Here is a 19,042-nt window from a genome sequence, read left to right as displayed (position 1 = left end):
CGCACTCTTGTTTATTTAACTACGACTGATGTTCAGCTATGAAAGCCCAACCTGATTTTCACATTTAACAACTTCTTACTTAATGATCCATCAGCTCCTTCATTGAGAGCTGATTCTTGAAGGGTAACTTGTAATGTGATATTTCCAACGCAAGGGGGCGATGTCGTGCTGGCATCGTACAAAAAATAAAATACAACTGAAATACATTGGGGGAAAAAAATAAACAAAGTAAGAAAGAAACAATACTGGACAGACTCCTTACCCCCTCAGTCAGAGCCAACTGTCATCCATGCGTAATGTTTATTTTATTCCATAGGTGTGATTCAAAGTGGGGCTAAGTTTCTTGGCAGCTCCCGCATGAAACGACACCGAGGTGAGTGTCCTGCCTCTGTGTCACTATTGGTCCCGTGCTGAGAGAGGGGCGGTAAGATGTGGCCCTGCAGAGTGTGCGCGCTCACAGAGGAATAAAACATAAACAGCCTGACCCATAAAGAGCGCATTGTTCAGGGCCACAGTAACATATTTTCAGCGTCCGCTAAGTTGACACAAAAAACTGCATGTAGCTTTTTGAAATATTTACAGGAACTCTTCAGGGTTTAGTTTCTGACAGCTCAGACTCAGGATAGTCTAAGTGGTGGCCTCATTTGACTAAAAATAACTTGGAAACCTTCTCACTGGCCCGCTGTGAGGGGCGCACCATGAGTCCAGTTCCTAGTGCCCCATCTCACTGAAGCTGTCCCTGCAAACAGGTGGATCATACGGATATATTTCCTGAGGGTAAGGCAAATTCTTACTATAGTCTAATACTAACTCACTGACTAGTTGCAATCTTTCATTAACTTGTTTATGAAAGATGGTTAGTCTTAAAAACTGTGTAAAAATAATGGACACTCTAACAAGAGCTCTTTGTTCAGCTCCTTGTCTTACCTGAGGATGGCTCATCAGGTGTACCTGGCTCCTATTTCAGTGATGCCTGGTGTAGTGGATAGCCATACAGTTTTTTCCCCCACTTTTTATCATTAATCTTCCTTGTTCACTTTTAGGATTGGTAGTAACGTTGGTTACATAGGTCACATAGAGTCTATTAAAAATCTATTCTATTTAACCAGAGCCTAAACGCAAGTAATGTGTTATCTGAACCATGTCATCACAGCAAAATCCTGTTTATGAGCAGGCATTACAGTGCTGGAGGGATAGAACAATGTGCTTTTGGGTGTTAAACAAAACTCTGGGATCCTGGATCAAACAGAAAATTAAAAGCTACACCCTCTCAACTGAATTATACAGTAGAGTCAGTGTATATAAGTACCTTATATTAAAGTCAGTGAATCTTCAGTTAGGACACTATTATAATGCATGCAACCTTTTTACATGTGTATGACACAAAACTTGGGCGAATCGCAGGAACAGCTGGCAGTATCAGTTGCTTGTCCATGTCACTTTAGGTCGTCGTTGCGTCACGAGGAACAAAGAAGAAGAGCAACTGGTGTGAGAGAGGTGCATTTCCACCCAGTGTCCCACCCACCTGTTCTATAAGAGCTCAAGCTAGCCAGTGTCCAGATTAACCCCCTTTACACATCTACCCTGGCAGTGTCACAGAGGCTGCTTGACACAGATATGAAGAAATAAATAGCAACAGATGATAGTGCCAGTCAGATAGAGGGGAACATAACTCAGGAACCTCATCAACATACACAATGAAAAGAGGGAAACATACACAGATTCAACAAAAACAGGTTCTGTTCTTTTTCTTATTAAATTGCTTAAGAGGAGCATGTGCAAATTCCAGAGAAAAGCGAATGTACACAAACCTCAGGCTGTTTTCAGTCATTCACAGCCATGGGAACCAGCTTGTCAGGAACTTATGATGCCAAAGTTTTTTGGATGGAGCTGAATGTCATTTACTAGCCTTCAATATGTTGAGGTTGCAATGTGATGGCACAACCCTGGATGTGAGCTGTTCCTGAAAAGTTTCATTTGTGGATAATGGTGCTTATTACTTTGATGGCTAAACCAGATGCTCTTAAAGATATCCTGTACACAGTTACATGTTCTGGGAAACAGAACAATGTGTTTGCATGGTGTAGCATCTTCCTGAAGAGCTTTCCTTGATGTCTTTTCCATTCAGTTGCTGTAGTAAAGGGCAGAGGTCCATTAGTTTTCGCACAACACTCACCATTGTTTCTCTCCAAAGTCCTGCTACAGTGCATTGTGGGAAGAAGAGGAGGAGAGGGGCTGGGGGTGTCAGATTTCTCTGGAGAGGATGGAGTGCTAGCTGTTTCCTGTTTTGCGCTGTATGCTGGTGACAACACTTCCTATTCAGAGGAGGAGGTCATTGAATGTGCCCCTTTACACAGTAGCTGAAGGGGAAAATATCCCACAACAGGGGGTCTCCAACCCTGGTCCTTTTCCAACGATCCCTGCCCTTCTAGTTTCTGATTGGCTGAACACACCAGATCCAGGTAATCAGCAGTGGGTAGGGCAGGGATATCTGGAAAACAAGCAGGACCGTGGCACTGAAGGACCAGGGCTGGAGACTCCTGCCATAGGAGCTGGTCAGCAGCTGCGGTGCATGAATAAGACGGAGACTGTGTTTGTTTCCAGGTACAGAGTGTGCACTGTCTTCTGCAGGTATCTGAGGCCTCGGCATGCCGGTCCCGCCTCCTCCCCCTCCTCCTGCGCCTCCACCACCACCACCACCCACTGCTCCCCTGCCGCAGGTAGTACTGTGTGTTTTGTACAGTAGTTGTAAACACTCCCCCATGTCCTTCTCACTGAACATCAACCAAACACCTGGAGGTTATTTGCATTATTGATTGAGGTAGCACACACACACACAGAGTAGGGCAGACAGTAGACTCTCAGTAGCAGTAGAGTGTTATGTTTCCACAGCAGGTTCATAGTGTCCTCATGTTAAATGAGCTGTCGCAGCCAGCAAACAGAGCCACACTGTAGACACACAGCTTCTACACTGGCAATCACATTCATTTGCATTCATAATAAATTAGGAAAATCTGCACATTTGGGGAATTAATATCAGTAAATGTTTGCAATTTCTGCTTGATAACTCACTTTGATCAGCTTCAGAATTGTTGGTGATCATTTTCTGTCAACCAACTAATACTTATTGTGGGGTGATGGTCTGGTGGATCACAAAGACTTGTCAAGTTATGTAAAAAGTCTATTTTTTTATGTGTGTGTGTGTGTGTGACAGTGTCCATCAGAGCCTCCTAAGCTCCAGTGTGGTGGAGGAGGAGGTGGAAGGAATGCCCTGCTGGCCGACATCCAGAAAGGAACCAGGCTCAAGAAAGTCACACAGGTTAACGACCGCAGTGCCCCTGTTGTGGACAGTAAGAGCAACATTACCATCTTGTCAGCACACACACACACACACACACACACACACACTCTTCAAATGCTGAACTACACTCACATGCTACTACTATCACTGACTCAGTGCTTCTCATAGTAGAGTGAGGGTTTAATCATGTGCATTTTTACATTGAAGCAATAATATAATGTAAAGAGTTGAAAAAATGCATTGCAAATATGTGGATGGAATAAATGAATGAAAGTGAAGAACAGGGGAAAACAGCACAAGAGAAGGAGAGTTTTCTGACTGCCAGGGTTGTAATTGAACACAAACATGCAGTTTTGTGCAGACTTCAGGAAGGAACATGCATAACAGATAAGGATGCCAGCAGAGTAGGAAATAACTATACAATGTACAGTGTGCATCAGGCCTGACAGGCCACACTGTATCCCCACCTCACCATTCCTTGACTTTAATTACAGATTCTGTCATACGCTAAACATTTACAATAGCTTCTGTTGTTGTTATGCTTAATGTACAGTATTTCCTAGGATTGGATAATTTGTCAGTAGCACCCTGCTGACAAGTAGCAGACGACAGTAACAATGTGAGTTACAGGCTGTACAAACTTCACTTATGTTCTTGCCTGAAAATTAGCAATAATGTGTTATGACTGTTTTCCAGAGCCCAAGGTTAACACTGGAGATGTTTCCAGCAGTGTCAGTGCTTCTCAGGGTTCATCAGGAGGGATGGCACCCATGGGACCGTCTTTGGGTGGGCTCTTTGCTGCAGGGTTCCCCACTCTTAGGCCTACAGGACAAAGAGACTTAGCAGGAAAGACTCAAGGTTGGTTAAAATGTCTTCATTTTACTAGACTGTATTTTGAGTAGTCTTCTCTACCCAGGGGAAATGTCCAGATGCCTCCTTGCATTCATGTGTGTGTGTGTTAAAGTGTCACGATCAAGCTCCTCAGCCTCCCTGAGGCCACAGTGGAACCCACCCACGCTGGTTGACCTGAGCAGTGTCTCTGAGCCTACCAGGACGTCGGAGCTTCGAAGCTCCATTCACCGTCCGCTCGTGCCTTCATCCTCTGCTCCTCCCTCCCCTTCTCATGGCAGCAAGCAACCACCTCCTTTCCCTGCTCCCTCTCCCCCTCCTCCAACCCTGCCCTCTGCTCCCATCCCTCCTCCCCCACCTCAGGTCTTCCAGGACCGACCTACCAGCAAGCCACCACCTCTTCCCTCCTGCCCTCCTCCACCACCTCCATCCCAGGTCACTAAGCCCACCTGGCTCCCCATCCAACACCCTCACCACAGCAGCATTTCTCACCCCTCTACCCCACCACCACTTCCGCCCCCTCCTCCTCCACCTTCTCAGCCTCCCTCTGCTGTCCCGGGGGACCGCTCCTCAGGGTGCTTCTACCCTCCACCCCCCTCTCCAGTCCATGCTGAGCCTTCTAAGTTACCCATTCAGCGGGACAGCCCTCTGGGGCCTCCTCCCCCACCTCCTCCTCCCCCTCTTCCAACTTCCTTCACCCCCACCTGTCCATCCACTCTCCCTCCACCACCACCCATGATGCCTCCAGTGCCCTCTTCAGCCATGCGCTCCCTGCCACCATCATACCCCTGCAAAGCACCCACCAGACGACCACCTGCTGTGCCCAAAAGTGCAAGTAGGCAAACACGTCTTTGTATTTTTTACACAATATACAAAGAAAAGTGGACCTCCTCCTCCTCCCTCACTTGCTATTACTGTACAAAATAGCACATAGGTTTTTGATTTACTGTTTATGTCACCCCCTGGTAACAGGTGTGGGGCGACTAGCACCTCCTCCAGCTCCACCGGCACGTTCTCCCACCACTGAGTTGTCCACCCGCATTCCCCCTCCTCCTCCACCACCACCTCCCCTGCTCCCATCCAGTTTCAGGAATGAACACCTGAGTAGCCTGGGTGAGAGCTGATATTTTTTGTTTCACTTTACATATAAGACCTTTAGTTTATATACTGAGAGTGATTTGAAAATGAGAGCAGCAGTAGAGTGAGCATTTCCTAGATCATAATAACAAGTAAACCTTTAGTGTGTCCAGAATAATGATGGATGTAATGATGTAATAATGATGGAATAAATTTGTAAGGGTGAGGTGCTGAAAGACAAAATTCCCTAATGCATGTGGACAATATTGACTTTTAGCACATGCTCTCTTTAATCCCTTAGGGAATTTCTTTAGGGATGAATACATTGACTTTTAAGCCTTTCCTGTTGAAGAAAGAAATACGGAAGGGGTAATTAACTGACATTGTTTTGTTGAAGTTAAATAAAAATGTTTGAGGTGACATTTATTTGGACTTTGGGCCCGAATTTGAATAACCTTATTTTTTAGCATGAGGAAAAATTGCAATGTCTAATGCATTTTCATTCTACAACAGCAGATGATTTTGAATCGAAGTTTCAGTTCCACCCTGTGGAGGATTTGCCGCCTCCTGATGAATTCAAGCCTTTCCCACGAATATACCCCAGCAAAGAAAATCGAGGTAGCAGCACAGCACATGCTTTTATAGTACATTTAACTTTCCCCATGACTTCATATCCATTTATTTTTTTAATTCCCCTCTCATACAGTGAACCCCAAACCCCCTGGGTTGAGGACACACCTCAGATGAATGAAGGTCCTCACCTTGTTCTTCATCTCCCTCCAACACGAAGCAAAAGACTCAAATCTTCCTCCTCCTCCATGTCATGGCATAAACACCATTGCCATGGACTTCTTTGGACGCAGGCTCTGTATGTGCCTGTGTGTTGTTTGTGTTTACTGTATTAGTGTGTGTGTACGTGTGACATACAAACAGAGTGCTGACTTATACAGGCCATGTGACCTTTGACCTTTTCCAGTGTGGAATGTTTTGAATGTGTGAGGAGGAGGATTCTCCCTTTCTCATCAGCTACATACCCACACACTCACAGGACAGTGTCCTCCAGTATATTTAACATGACTCTTGGCACACTTGGTAAGCATTTCATTACCAACATACTGTACATGAAATTTCCGACTGCATCTCTGAGATTATTATGATTCATTCTTAAGTCCTGCTGTGCATGGAGCATTTACAAAGTCTTTACAAACACTGTTTAACACACAGCTTGAAGGAGATGCTCTTCAAGTGTCAGGGTTGTTTAAATGTGTTACACCATGTTCTGATAATGCTCCCTGCATTTTTTCAAGATGTACCTGTTTCACTTTATTTTGGAAATGCAATGACCGTTCTGGACTCCAATAATAGGAGACAATATTGTTTGAGTGGTTTGCAACAAGTCAGCCAAATTTTAATTTGAAACTCTAAATGTGAAAATGAGGTTGCAGGTGGATTCTTGCTTAGCGCTTACTTACAGGGCAGAGTATGCAGACCTTGGGTGTTCATTAATTACTGTACATACAGTATGGTATATGGTGCTCTCCTGCATTTGTGATTATTTTTCTAAGTACCAAAATAATAGAAATGTGAAATAAAGTGTAATATGAGGATGGCTAATATTATCAGGATTATGGGAATACTCCGGCATCTTTTATGAATCAGTTTATTTAATCCTGTATGAATCAATACTAACACCTTTGAAGACAGTGCCACCTGGTGGTTCAATGTGTAAAGTATTTCAGGGTGTGACCACCAAATAAACCACAGTGTTTTGTTTAAAGATGTTTACTTAGTTACCTTTATGATCACAATGGTTTTAAAAGTGAAACAAATATTCACATCCTGAGTTAGTCTGGGTGTGTTGTGATGTGTAAACAAGAGAAATTAACCCCAAAGCTGTAGGAACAGGACAGTCTAGATTTGAATCAGCATTGTGGAAACATTGTCTGGTTAAAGACTCATAAATAACAGATACAATCAATCTCCATGTCCTTTCACATGATTCTTCTATTTCAAAATTATGGATTATCACCACAAATTCAAATGCCTAAAATCCCCATACCAAAACAAGCTTAAGGATTAGCACCTGCTTGATCTGCAATGATAATTGATGTCTGTCATGAAAAAAGCCAATTATATCCCAAAAAATACCCAGTTTCATTTTTGTAACTAAATTATGAACACATGCTGCTTGTACAGCGAATGACCAATCATGATTGACGTGGGCTGATCTGTTCACCATGAAACATATTTTCTATTTAAATGTGGTACAAAGGTCAAACTGCATATATCTGGTTACATTTTAAACAGGAATCATACACTGTATTTCCTTTATGGGGAATTTCACAGCCATATTTAGTAAAAGGTAAATAGGTTTTTCTGTTACCAGATATTCTGTGATAGTGACAACTGCAAAACAAACAAACAAAATACAGTCTTCAAAATTCATATGCTATATAAAGTTTCATTCTAGTTTTGTCTAATGTCGATGTGCTACAGGGGGTTTCAATGGTTTTAGGTTAGAAAAGTCTACTTGACATTGGTCCCAAAAGGAAGAAATTTTGTGCTTTACCATTCACAAGCTCCTGGAGAAGAAGTTGTTTTTAAAAAAAATCTAAATTAAAATACAAGTGACAGTACACATTAACAGAACTGTTGGCTCACACAGCTTCACAAAAGATGGGCTGAAGGGTCAAACATAATCACACAGAAAAAGGAAATCCTGTCATGGAACCTGAGAATTCATGTGATAAAACTCTGCACCGAAGTACCTGCAACAGGATCTCATGAAAACGTAATAAGTGGATGAGCTGTGAGACTGTGAGTCACTTTAAAGTTCATCGTGTTTGTAAGTGAACTCTCTGGAGGATATAAAACCATCTTTGTTCTCATCCTCTTTGGCAAAAATATCCTCCATCATGTTCTCATGCAGCGTGTCGTTGGGAGGGTAGCCATGGCGCTCAAATTCCTTCCTCAGGTATTCTTTCACCTGATGGATATAGGAAGAGTAAGACCAACTATTATTATTTGTGCCCTTTTCTCACAAAGCCATATAATCTGAACTGAATTCTTTTATTTGATTTTTCCAGTTGTGTATGTGGAGCCAGTGGTCCAACTACAGAATCATCTCACCTCATATTTAGAGAGCTTCCAGTCATCGTTGAGGTCCATCGCTTGGAAGGACTCATGTGACCTCGGTCCATTTCTGATCTCAAGCACCTCGATGATGAAGGTCAGCGTGCTTTCAGGTGGGATCTTTCCTGACCATTGAAAACACCACAAGGCAACTAAAACTCTAGCTATCCCCTGTGGTTTCTGCAGAAATGGTAGCTGGCAAGGCATTCTTATTTAAATAAATATGAAATCAAAACATGTTGTGGGTGTTAATCAGACAAAAAAGAAAACATGCTATAATTGTTAATGGAAAGAAACATTTGGATGCATTATTAGTCATAAAAGATTATTCAAGCTTTCATTTTCATCGCTAAGAAGATATTAGGCACAGAAGAGAGAGAGCATGTGTTATTGGTTAGTGTCATGTGTGCTTACCAGGGCAAAACATAGTGTTGTTCACATGCTCCATGTTGAGAAAGACTAATATTACTGAATGGAATCTTCATTCAGTGTTGGACTCCTAGAAAGCCATTTAAAACAATGTGTTTTTACATACAAACATGCGTAACAGAAATAACATCTCACACAGATGTCTGGAAAGAGAGCTGTGGAACAGCATGCATGCATATGTACAAAGCTGCAGTACCTTTCCCTTCCTTCCCATAGGCCAGAGCTGGAGGTATAATGAGTTTCCTCTTCTCTCCAGAGCACATGTCCTGGAGGCCTTTGTCCCAGCCTTTGATCACTTCTTTGATGCCCAGCGTGAACCACACTGGCTGTCTGTCACCTTCGGTTCGACTGGTGGATAGACACAGATCAGTGGAGTGTTGCAGACTGTGAAAAGGTCTGGTAAACACGCTTTAGAGGCAACGACAATAGGTTTTATGGTTAAGCATTTAAAATGACTCTAATTCAAATAATATGCAGTTATTATATTTGATCTAACTCTCACGGTGTCGAACACTTAAGGCAACCTCCATGGACACATAGACTAAACACTGCCAGTTTTTAGATCAACAGGAGAAAACATGGATCAATTCAAATAAAATCAATAAATCAAATATCCCAGTAATATAAATCAAACACTGTCAGATATATGTACATCACTTTTGACACAGGCTGCATGTTTATCTCACGTGGTCCTTTAGTGGACAGATGAGTAACCAATGAGACTGCGCATGCGCGTACTGATAATAAAAATAAATTAAAAAGAATAAAAATGACTAAAAATTCCCTTTAAACCGTGCAGGAAGAACCAGCAGCAGCACAGCTTCCACTATAAATAGTAAAAACATAATATCTTTGATAAACGTTAGCTCAAAGCACGTCCTGTCAGTCAGGAAACGTACCTGGAGTGAATCAATGTCCCATTTTCAAAGTATCCCTCATGATGCACCAGCAGGATGTCTCCATACTTGGATTTTCGGTGGCAGAGAAACGGTCTGTGCAGAACCTCTATGGTCACCTCAGCCTCAGGCAGCTTTCCCCCTCTGACAGACAGCAGCAGAGAGGAGCAGAGCCAGCTCAGCACAGACAGCAGCATGTCGCCACACTCACACAGCAGCGAGATAAACACACAAAAAGCCAGAAAAGTTTCAACAAATGTGCAGCAAGAAGGGGTGCAGATGGCCCTCTACGTGGCAGTGACGTTTCATCATGCCAGTTGTTGCAGGAAGTTTTCTTTAGATTGGTTGCTTTTCCCAAGAAACCACGCCCACATCCATTCCGCTCACAGATCCTCCTCTGGCAGCAAATGGAAGTATGGAGACAAAGCAGTGACTAAATGATTTGGATCACAGCGTCTGAGTAAGAAATTTGAAATTTCTACTACTGAGTTCTTAGTGTTTAAACATAAATAACACTGAATGTATGCACTGAAATATTGGATTTTGAAAACGATCTTTCAGACTTTATGTGATGTGTGAAATTCTCAATAGTCAATTTCAAGATGTGTGATTACAAAACCTTGATTGCTGTATACATTTATTTTAAACTATTCCGTTTTTTTTCAGTGACAGAAATTCAGTGGTATTTACATTTTAAACTACATACAATGGTGTCTTTACAATGGTAAACTCAGCTCAACTAAAGCTTTATTTATAAAGCACATTTCAAAAACAAGCAATTTGTTAAAGTGCTCTACAGAGATTTAAACGGATAGGTACATATAACAACCCAAAAAAATGAAAGAAAAAGAATGAAAAAATGAAAATATGTACAAGTTGTTTAAATTGAAACAAAATGAAAACAAAATTTCTAAATTTTCTCATTCAGGACCTGTTATAGTTCAAATTCATATCTCACTGCTTTGCGTCCATATAAACAAGGACAAGTGTTAGACCAAATCTTTATTCATGTACTGTTTTATGAAATTTACAGTCATGCACACAGATTATTAATTCTTCACATTTTACTGAAATACATTTGAATTAAATGTCATTTTCATGTAACTAAGCAGTTTCTTCATGCAGCTACAATACCCAGTGCTACTCTTTTTGCTGCTGCTGCACTGTGACATTCATATCTGTCTGTCGGATTAGTGGCACATTCACTTCTACAGAGCCATAATTTGGCTAGTGCACTGATACACATTTACATGCAATATCACAGCATTGCATTTCATAAATACATGTTTTCTAATACATTGCACACATTTACACCTGATTTGCGTATTACAATACAGTACATTAGTATTGATGCTACCTCTGCCCTTTTGGAAAAGGCTCATTTTCTCCCTCTTGCTACAGAGGAAGTCCAGAACACAGCTTATTTTTGCAATAACAGTCAGAAAGTCATTCACATTATAACAAGTTCATATAATACAATCATTAAATTGTTAAAATGTTTCCCACCATCACCAGTGTCCAGAACAGTGCTGCAGCCAGTTGTGTGTGACGGTTTAGAGCAGCTCCCCCTGAGGCCAATAGAGGAATTACGCCTTCAGGGGGGGCAGCCCATTTAAAGCTGCCTCTCATGACATTTCAGGGCTCAGAGCTGGCAGAAGCGATTCCCTTTTGTACTATCTGTCTCAGTCCACCAGTTACCTTTTCAGGGGTAAGACTTTAGCAGAGACCTAAAGTATAAACCCCATTATCAGAAAGAGTTGCAATGACTATTTTTTAATTTTTCAGGTGAAGTACTTGCAGCCGGTGGAATCAATGAGACAGGAGTCGGTGCATCTGAGCTGTCCAAAGGATCTGCAAAATACATGAAAAAGCTTTGTTTTAGCAATGACAACTGAGTGCATCAAGTGTATGCTTTCACTGGGTACCTGCACGGGTTATGCAGGAAAACACTAAGCCACCCAGCTTTCTTTTTCACAATTTGGTTTTTTTTATGCATTAAAGAAAATAGAAGTTGTTTGTTTCATAGGTGCTGATGATCATTTTAGCGTTGTCTTTATGCCAAGCTAAGTATCTGCTGGTTGCAGCTTCTTATTTGGAGTATTATGTCCCTTTTTGTACTACACTGCTTTCTGGATTTAGCTTCTTAATTAGTGACAGACATGAGAGTGGTATTGATATTCTCAACTCTCTTTGTATAAGCACAACTATAAAACATGTAGGGTTGTATGCTGCAAACATCTAAAACACTGCACAACACTTGGTGCAAGTACAATGTACCATCACACCTGGACAGTTCCATAGAAAGTAATGTAGCTCACTGAAATGATCTTTACAGTCCCCAGTTGGGTGCAGTATAAATGTGCTGCTGATTGAAAAGGAACTGCCTTGTGCTATCTTGGCTTGGAAGACCTCTACCTCTGTGAAATGTTGGCCAACAACAGAGGTCTGTCCTTAACTTTTTTGTGTATCCAAACTGAAATCTGTCGGTGAACATACCCAGGAAGATAGGATTTACAGGTCTGATAACCAAAGTCCTTTCCGTCGCACTCCTCCATGCCTTCGTGTCGGTAGCCGTCTCCACAGTAGGCCCACTTACAGTCTGTAGTGACGAAGGGAGGGAGATGAGAGAGTGTAGTCGCAGAGGTAAGAAAGAGCAAAAGAGGGAGGACATTACTAATTACATTGGCAGTCCTGTGTGTTTCAGTGATGCCAATACAGCATTTTTCTGTTAATTTAATTGAACAGTCAAGTGGTGAGTGGATGGCTGGCAGACAGAGGGTTAGATCAATGAAAGATTAAGGAAAGGTTTCACAGTGCTTACTGCTTTTATTCTCTGCCATGTGGGCTATGTCTGTGCTCTACTGGGCTTAGGCTCTGCAGGGGATCTCAACAGCAGCTGAGTATATGACAACATGGTGTTTGTGCAGCAAAATACCTAAAACCACTTTGAGGTTCATGAGACGTTCTGAGTTTTAGACTAACATAAATAACTTTATTCTAAAATTGTGGTACAGTGTACAGAATGGTATTAAGAATGTCTGAAAATAGCCTTGTTTAAAAGCAATTATCAAACAATTGGTTTAGTATTGTTAACCGACTTTTTCACTTTTACATTACTGGCCATTTCTGTTGTGTGCGAGTGAGTAGTAGAGGCATGGAACTCACTGAGACAAGCATCAGTGACAATTTGGTTTCCATCATCACACTCCTCTCCATGCTGGGCCTGCACCTTTCCATCCCCACACACACCAACCCTGTCTGGGACTTTCTCCGTGGACTGGAATGGCTGGAAGGGCTAGACAGGTGGACAAGTGGATTTGCAGGAGAATGGCTGTCAAGTTATTTCAAAGAAAACTTAACGTGAAAATCTATTGTGTTACAGCTCAGTATTGCAATAGTCATTACCTGTATGGACTTCCATCCATCTTTGTCTTTAAAGTACAGCATCCTCTGATCCTTCCTGAATGCTATTGTGTTGTCTACATTTAGTCGGCCCATCTCCTCCTCACTGTTGACAACAAATATCTATACACACACAGATCAGTGAAAGCAAATCAGTAATACAGTATAGACATGCATTTTCTGGTTGAAATGTTATATTGGGAAGGAACAGGGTCTTACTGCAGGGACTTTACTGGGGCCTCCACGCTGGGTGTAGCTTCCAAATGGAGCATTATTGGCTCCAAGAATGGATGAACAGTCACAGCGACCAGGTGGACCTGGAAGACCCTTTTCTCCCTTTTCTCCTACTACATAGAGACCTGCAAGAAACACAGAACGTGGTTGCAATATAATACATTGAAGCTGATTGTGCAGCTATGACTGTGCATGTGTGTTACCTGAGGCTGGTGGACCAGGTGGCCCAGGGTGACCAGTTGGACCAGGGGGACCTGGTGGACCCATGATTCCTGTGTCTCCAGTTTGACCCTTTGTGCCCTGTGCAAACCAGGTAAAATTACACTATTAGAAAATACACACACTCACACATATACACTGAAAGTGACCTGCAGGCCACTGTCCCTGGTGCATAGCACAGACAATACAGTTCATGGGAAAAATGTCAGTTTCACATGTCTATACTAAAAGGATTGAAGATGCCAAAAACCCTACAGTGCCCGCAGAAGTTAAACTTTGAGCGGGGTGTCAGTGTTCCATACCTGGGTTAGGTGATGCTGTCAGGATGTGTTTGAAATGTGACTAAGATATGCCAACATGCATCTTATACGCAGGTCCTGTCAGATTACACGTCAAATACACACCTTGTGTATTATTCTTGCTTGTTTCCCCTCCTTACCTGTTTACCTCTCTTCCCAGGCCGCCCAATGGGTCCTCTCTTCCCTGGGACTCCTGGCTCTCCGTTTGGCCCCTGTTCACCCTGGGAAAGAGCAAATTTGAAGATCTATAAGTTTAAAAATTTATAAGTTTATGTATCCTCATTGTTTAATTATTGTTACCTTCTGGCCAAGCATCCCAGGTAAACCAATGGAACCCTGTATACAGAGAAAACAGAACCTGACGTGAGAGAAGTCAACATGTCAGGAGCCGTGACTAACCTGCCTCTCAGACAGACGTCTTATTAAAACAGGTATTGTAGAGGACTTCAACCCCATAATCAAATATTGAAATGTATTATAACAGATCACGAGTTAAGCTCAGTGTCAAAGATGGGCAGAAAGAGAGTTAATGCAGTTACACAAACAATTTCAGAACCTGCAATAAAAGAAACATTCCTCTCAGACCTTATCACCTTTCGGTCCTGCTGACCCAGGGTCACCACGAGCCCCCTTTTAAAAAAGAAAAAGGAAAGGGAGAAAAAAGGTGAAATGTGGGATAACAGTTCAGTAGTAACAGTCACAGCACTATGGAACATGTGAGTCTGAATTTACCTTTTCTCCCTTGTAACCAGGTAAACCCTGAAAAGCCAGATGAACAGTGTAACAGTGGATTAGATGGAGGAAACCCAGTAAGAGTCCAATGTGCACATGATTGTGTGAATGATGCTGTGAAGTTGTTACTAACCTTTGTCCCTGGTGGTCCTCTAAGTCCTGGTAATCCCATGAGTCCTGTATCTCCTTTCTCACCCTATTTTAAAAAAAACACCTATATTACTGTCAGTGTCACATGCTTTATTTGTGCTGTGCCATATATGTATCACAGCAGTGCGCCAATAAGAAGCCACTCTGCACAAAAATCTGTTAGTACTTGGTAACACACATACCTTGGGTCCCTCTTGACCAGGCCATCCTGGTAGTCCTTGTTTCCCTGGAAGGCCTGGAGCACCAGTGCGACCCTACAGAAACACAAATGTAACAGCAGTCGGCTTACTATGAATTCCTAAATAACTTTTCCTTTTTTTTTTTTTTTATTTGGAACTTGCAGAAAGAAGAAAGTAAAGCTGAAAGAATTGGTTGGTTGTTTCGTTTGAATTGAATGAAGGATTTATGACAGACTAAAGTAGATTGATTTATGAAGACACACAGAAGCCCTAAAATATCAGCAGGTCTAATACGAGCTGATAATTGTTTTATCAGTTGCACAGTAACACGCAGGACTCTGATAATCTGTTTGAAAGCAAGACAGAACCTATTCTGACAATGCAATTTTTGCAAAACTCCTGTGCTGCTTTAGTTCTATTAAATCTCATTTGCATTTTGATTTAATACTCAAAGAATTACTTCAACTTTTTGGGAAAATCCTTAATCACATTCATTATTCTCTTGCCTGTACAAGAAAAGAAGTTGCATAAAAGTATCACTAACATAAGCAGTTCAAACAGGCCTCATGTGACTTCCTAAAAGGTCATCACAATCTGTACCTGTGCCACTGAAACTTTCTAATTAGTGGACACGAATAAAACATTAATCGATCATGCAATAGAGCCAGATATATTACACAACAGCCGCACATCTTGGTGACACCTGGACGAGTATCCCAGGGCGTCCCGCCATACTGGCTGTGTGCTCTTATTCAGCTGCCTGTCGTTAAAACAGCAGCCTGTAGAAACACCGTGAACCTGCTGCTGCATGGAATGATATATCATAGAGAGCAAAAGCACTTAAGGAGATTAAAGTGCAGACGTGTAGTCCTGGAGAGGCTGGATCAGCAGGACTGGAGTCCAGTATGAGGGCTAATGGAGGCAGGCCAAGGAAAAGAGCGCAGAGATGAAGAAGAAGAAAGAGGAGGGGAAGTGAAAGAAAGAAAGGTGAGTGGGAGAATGATTTGCTACAGTACATGGTTAACCAGCTGCTGCTGAGAATAACCCTAGCACAACCCATTTACCGGCTGCAAAGGATTTTCCGAGCACATCAATAGACAAATCACATCACAGAGATTGAGGATGCATAGAGGGGACAGCGGAGGCATCCAAGCCAGATCCCATTATTCCAAGGACAAGCAAGATGCACCAGAGAGAGATGAATGAGTGAACAAGACATGGAGGAGGGTGATGCAACTCACCTTTGACCCTGGTCGTCCAATTTCTCCCTGGAGGGGAGAGATGATGGATCTGTGATTACACCAGAGGAACAGAGGACACACACACACGTACCTCTATAGCAAAACATATTAAGAGATATGTCTCAAAAAATGTACACACCTTCTCTCCTTTTGGTCCTCTAATGCCAGGTAATCCAGTGTGACCCTGAAATATGACCCGGAATTCACATTCAGCTCACATATCCCATGTTGAGCATTGTACATTTGTAGATCAATAAAAAAAGGTAATTTGGTTTTGAAATGGTTGAAGTAGACTGATTACACTGATGGATGTCCTCTGATTTAATCAGACTGAAAAGAAATGCAATGCAGCTACTAATGTGAGGTTTACAACAGTGTGTGGAATTTCATTTGGAAGTAAGTCCTTACCTCTGGGCCTTGGGGCCCCGGGGGTCCTGGAAGTCCAGGTGGACAACCCGGTATCACAGGTTTTTGTATTTCCACTTGCTCTCCTCCATACACACTCGGCTCTAATATGCTTATACCATCCTTCAAACACAGAAACACAACATCCAAGACAGTTTTTACAGGGTGTCTAATGTGCTTAAATAAAGGATACTCGTGTGAGCAGGACCGCATGAGTGAGACCTACAGGGCTGCCTCGCTTCCAAAGCTGAGGCGGCGGAGGGAAGAGTGGCGGCGGAGGTGGTGACATGAGACAACAGGGCTCAAATCTCATGGGCTCTTCCAGCAACCTGAGGGCTGAGAGGAAAAACAGAAAGCAGTGAGCATCACTAGCAGTCTGCTGTGATGGATAACTCAGCTCACTCAGTTTTACAATACACTCAGATCACACACAGGTGGACAACTCACCTGACCGGCCAGAGAGGATGCTGTGCGTGTAAGAGTGACGGGACAAGGCCCACGCACAACACAGAAGAATGTAGAAGGACGCCGCAGATCTGACCAGGCCCATCCTGCTGGTTTACGTTCCCCTAAAACACAGTAGTACACAAGCTGTCACACACACCCAACCTCTATTTCTGCTGCCTGGGCTTATTGCGCAGCTGTCACTTTTCCTTTTTACACCACCTTGAGGGTGTCACTATTTCATCACTCCCTGAATTCCATCCTCCACCCTCCTGCCAGCATAATAAACCTGTTGCAGCTCCACACTGCAGCAGATGCAACCACCGCTGTAATTCCAACCGTGCACCAACCCCTTTCAGCACAGTGCCAGAATTAGACCACTCACTGACAGAAGTCACCAGAAGTCTATCAACAGTAGTAAGACTATCACAGGATCATTCAGATTATAGCATGATCACTTCATGATTCCTTCTGCGACTGCAGGTCAGTGAGATAAGAAGATCATAGAAAATCCTTTTTTTTAAAAATTACAGTCTCGTGTTGAACCACGTGTTTTGCAGAAATGATGCTAAAAACCTGTCTTCACTATTATGGCTCCAGAAGCTTCTATTGCTCCTTATCAAACCTGCATCCTGTCTTAATGTCCTGATGATCCAGCTGCCTCCGGTGGAGGCAATGAAATCCACATCAATGGCTTTTAAAGCACAAGCTCCCCTTTACCTTGCGCTTGTAGACGCGCTGTCTGCCTGGGGCTCCTCTCACCTAAAAGACACGCGCGCCGTGCAGTCCTACAGACCGGGGCTCCTCTGACATCTGGCGTCCTGTAGCCAGTCTGAACCACCAATAAATCTGATCCACTTATCGACCCGCTTCTATACCTCCGCCGCTCAATAACAACACAATTGAGTTGAGAGAGGACGTTTTTCTCCCTGCGCTAAATGCCCAGCAGAGACCACTGAGTGGCAGCAGCGGCAGCTCAGTGCCAGAGGGTTTGGATCAGAGCTGTGTCATCTGGATGGACGTCAGGACAGCTGGCTGGATAAGTGCGTGTGTGTGTGACACTAAATCTGCATACTTGCTCAGGTTTGACACGTTTTGTGGTCACAGTGGTGATGATGGTCCCCAGCATGGAAATGGCGCCCTCTTATGGAAGGTTCATCAGACAATATCAATATTCTATATTATTACATAATTCCACTACAAGCACTTTATAAAAATATAAGCCTGGTAGTAACTCTATTATGTATTTTCATGACTACAGGTGGATGTAAACCTTACAACATCCTTGAAAGGTGTGATTTTCCAATTTGCTAAATAATATGCCCTTAGACAGGTCCACTGTATTAATTATACAAATGCATTGTGAAAGCTGCTGCTGGGAGAATTGAAAAGCTGCATAATGTGGAAGTGAAAGCATATTTATAGCTTTGAGCATGCGGGAGTAAGAGACTGGAAACTTAAACATGAGGTTTGTACCTGACCACATGGTGGCGCCATTGATTATATGTTACAACATATTAAACACTTCTTCATAGGGCATCTGAATTGATGGTTACATGCACTCTCTCATAGATCACCATTTAAATGAAATTAATTACAAAATACTAATTAATTGTATCTGATGCTATTATGTCCTGCATGTGTTCCAGATGAAAGCTTGTTTCCAGATCTAACTGGGTGGGAGTTGTAGTGATTTGTAGCCCATCCATCCATCCATCCATCCATCCATCCATCATCTATACCTGCTTATTCCTAACCAGGGTCCCAGGGATCAGCTGGAGTCTATCCCAGCTCTCTTTGGGTGAAAGGCAGGGGTACACCCTGGACAGGTCACCAGTCCATCACAGGGCCACATAGAGACAAACAACCTCACACACTCCTATGGGCTGATTAGTTGCTATTAACATAAATACATTTTTACTGTAGCACCCTCTAAAGGTAAAATAGACTGAAACTTTAAACACTCATTCAACATTCCCTTCTGTACATATGGGCCAAATGTGGTTTCAACTGGATACAGCTTTCAAGAGTTAGGTCAGTCTGTTAATATTTA

The 19,042-nt window shown here is 42.6% G+C and overlaps 3 protein-coding genes across 5 annotated transcripts; 1 reads left to right on the top strand and 2 right to left on the bottom strand.

The window, feature by feature from the left end:
- The first annotated feature begins 476 nt into the window (after positions 1-476).
- On the top strand, positions 477-7,004 carry wipf3 (WAS/WASL interacting protein family member 3). Of its 3 annotated transcripts, none has more exons than XM_026300851.1 (8): positions 477-777; positions 2,632-2,720; positions 3,215-3,350; positions 3,998-4,159; positions 4,266-4,985; positions 5,123-5,263; positions 5,741-5,845; positions 5,934-7,004. In XM_026300851.1, the coding sequence occupies exons 2-8, from the start codon at positions 2,649-2,651 to the stop codon at positions 5,972-5,974; spliced, it is 1,377 nt and encodes a 458-aa protein (XP_026156636.1). In that variant the 5' UTR covers positions 477-777; positions 2,632-2,648; the 3' UTR covers positions 5,975-7,004. The 3 variants fall into 3 exon arrangements, with proteins under 3 accessions (XP_026156636.1, XP_026156637.1, XP_026156635.1); XM_026300852.1 differs by having other exon boundaries at positions 2,605-2,720; positions 5,744-5,845; XM_026300850.1 differs by having other exon boundaries at positions 2,605-2,720.
- Positions 6,994-9,998, bottom strand: LOC113126741 (peptidyl-prolyl cis-trans isomerase FKBP14-like). Its single transcript, XM_026300853.1, has 4 exons — positions 9,688-9,998; positions 8,985-9,136; positions 8,357-8,484; positions 6,994-8,213 (listed from the first exon to the last, which is right to left on the bottom strand). Exons 1-4 carry the CDS (start codon positions 9,879-9,881, stop codon positions 8,055-8,057), a joined length of 633 nt encoding a protein of 210 aa, XP_026156638.1. The 5' UTR covers positions 9,882-9,998; the 3' UTR covers positions 6,994-8,054.
- A 1,239-nt stretch (positions 9,999-11,237) lies between these two features.
- On the bottom strand, positions 11,238-17,943 carry LOC113126446 (acetylcholinesterase collagenic tail peptide-like). Its single transcript, XM_026300455.1, has 18 exons — positions 17,752-17,943; positions 16,993-17,114; positions 16,772-16,881; positions 16,549-16,668; positions 16,280-16,324; positions 16,141-16,167; positions 14,903-14,974; positions 14,704-14,766; positions 14,571-14,597; positions 14,424-14,468; positions 14,139-14,174; positions 13,979-14,059; positions 13,524-13,620; positions 13,306-13,445; positions 13,090-13,209; positions 12,850-12,979; positions 12,181-12,283; positions 11,238-11,535 (listed from the first exon to the last, which is right to left on the bottom strand). Exons 2-18 carry the CDS (start codon positions 17,093-17,095, stop codon positions 11,466-11,468), a joined length of 1,389 nt encoding a protein of 462 aa, XP_026156240.1. The 5' UTR covers positions 17,096-17,114; positions 17,752-17,943; the 3' UTR covers positions 11,238-11,465.
- Between the last annotated feature and the right edge of the window lie 1,099 nt (positions 17,944-19,042).

The sequence above is a fragment of the Mastacembelus armatus genome, chromosome 11 (genome assembly GCF_900324485.2).
Source record: "Mastacembelus armatus chromosome 11, fMasArm1.2, whole genome shotgun sequence".
Classification (NCBI taxonomy): domain Eukaryota; kingdom Metazoa; phylum Chordata; class Actinopteri; order Synbranchiformes; family Mastacembelidae; genus Mastacembelus; species Mastacembelus armatus.
The sequence above is the reverse complement of the archived record's forward strand: the minus strand, read 5'-3'. Positions and strand labels throughout refer to the sequence as shown.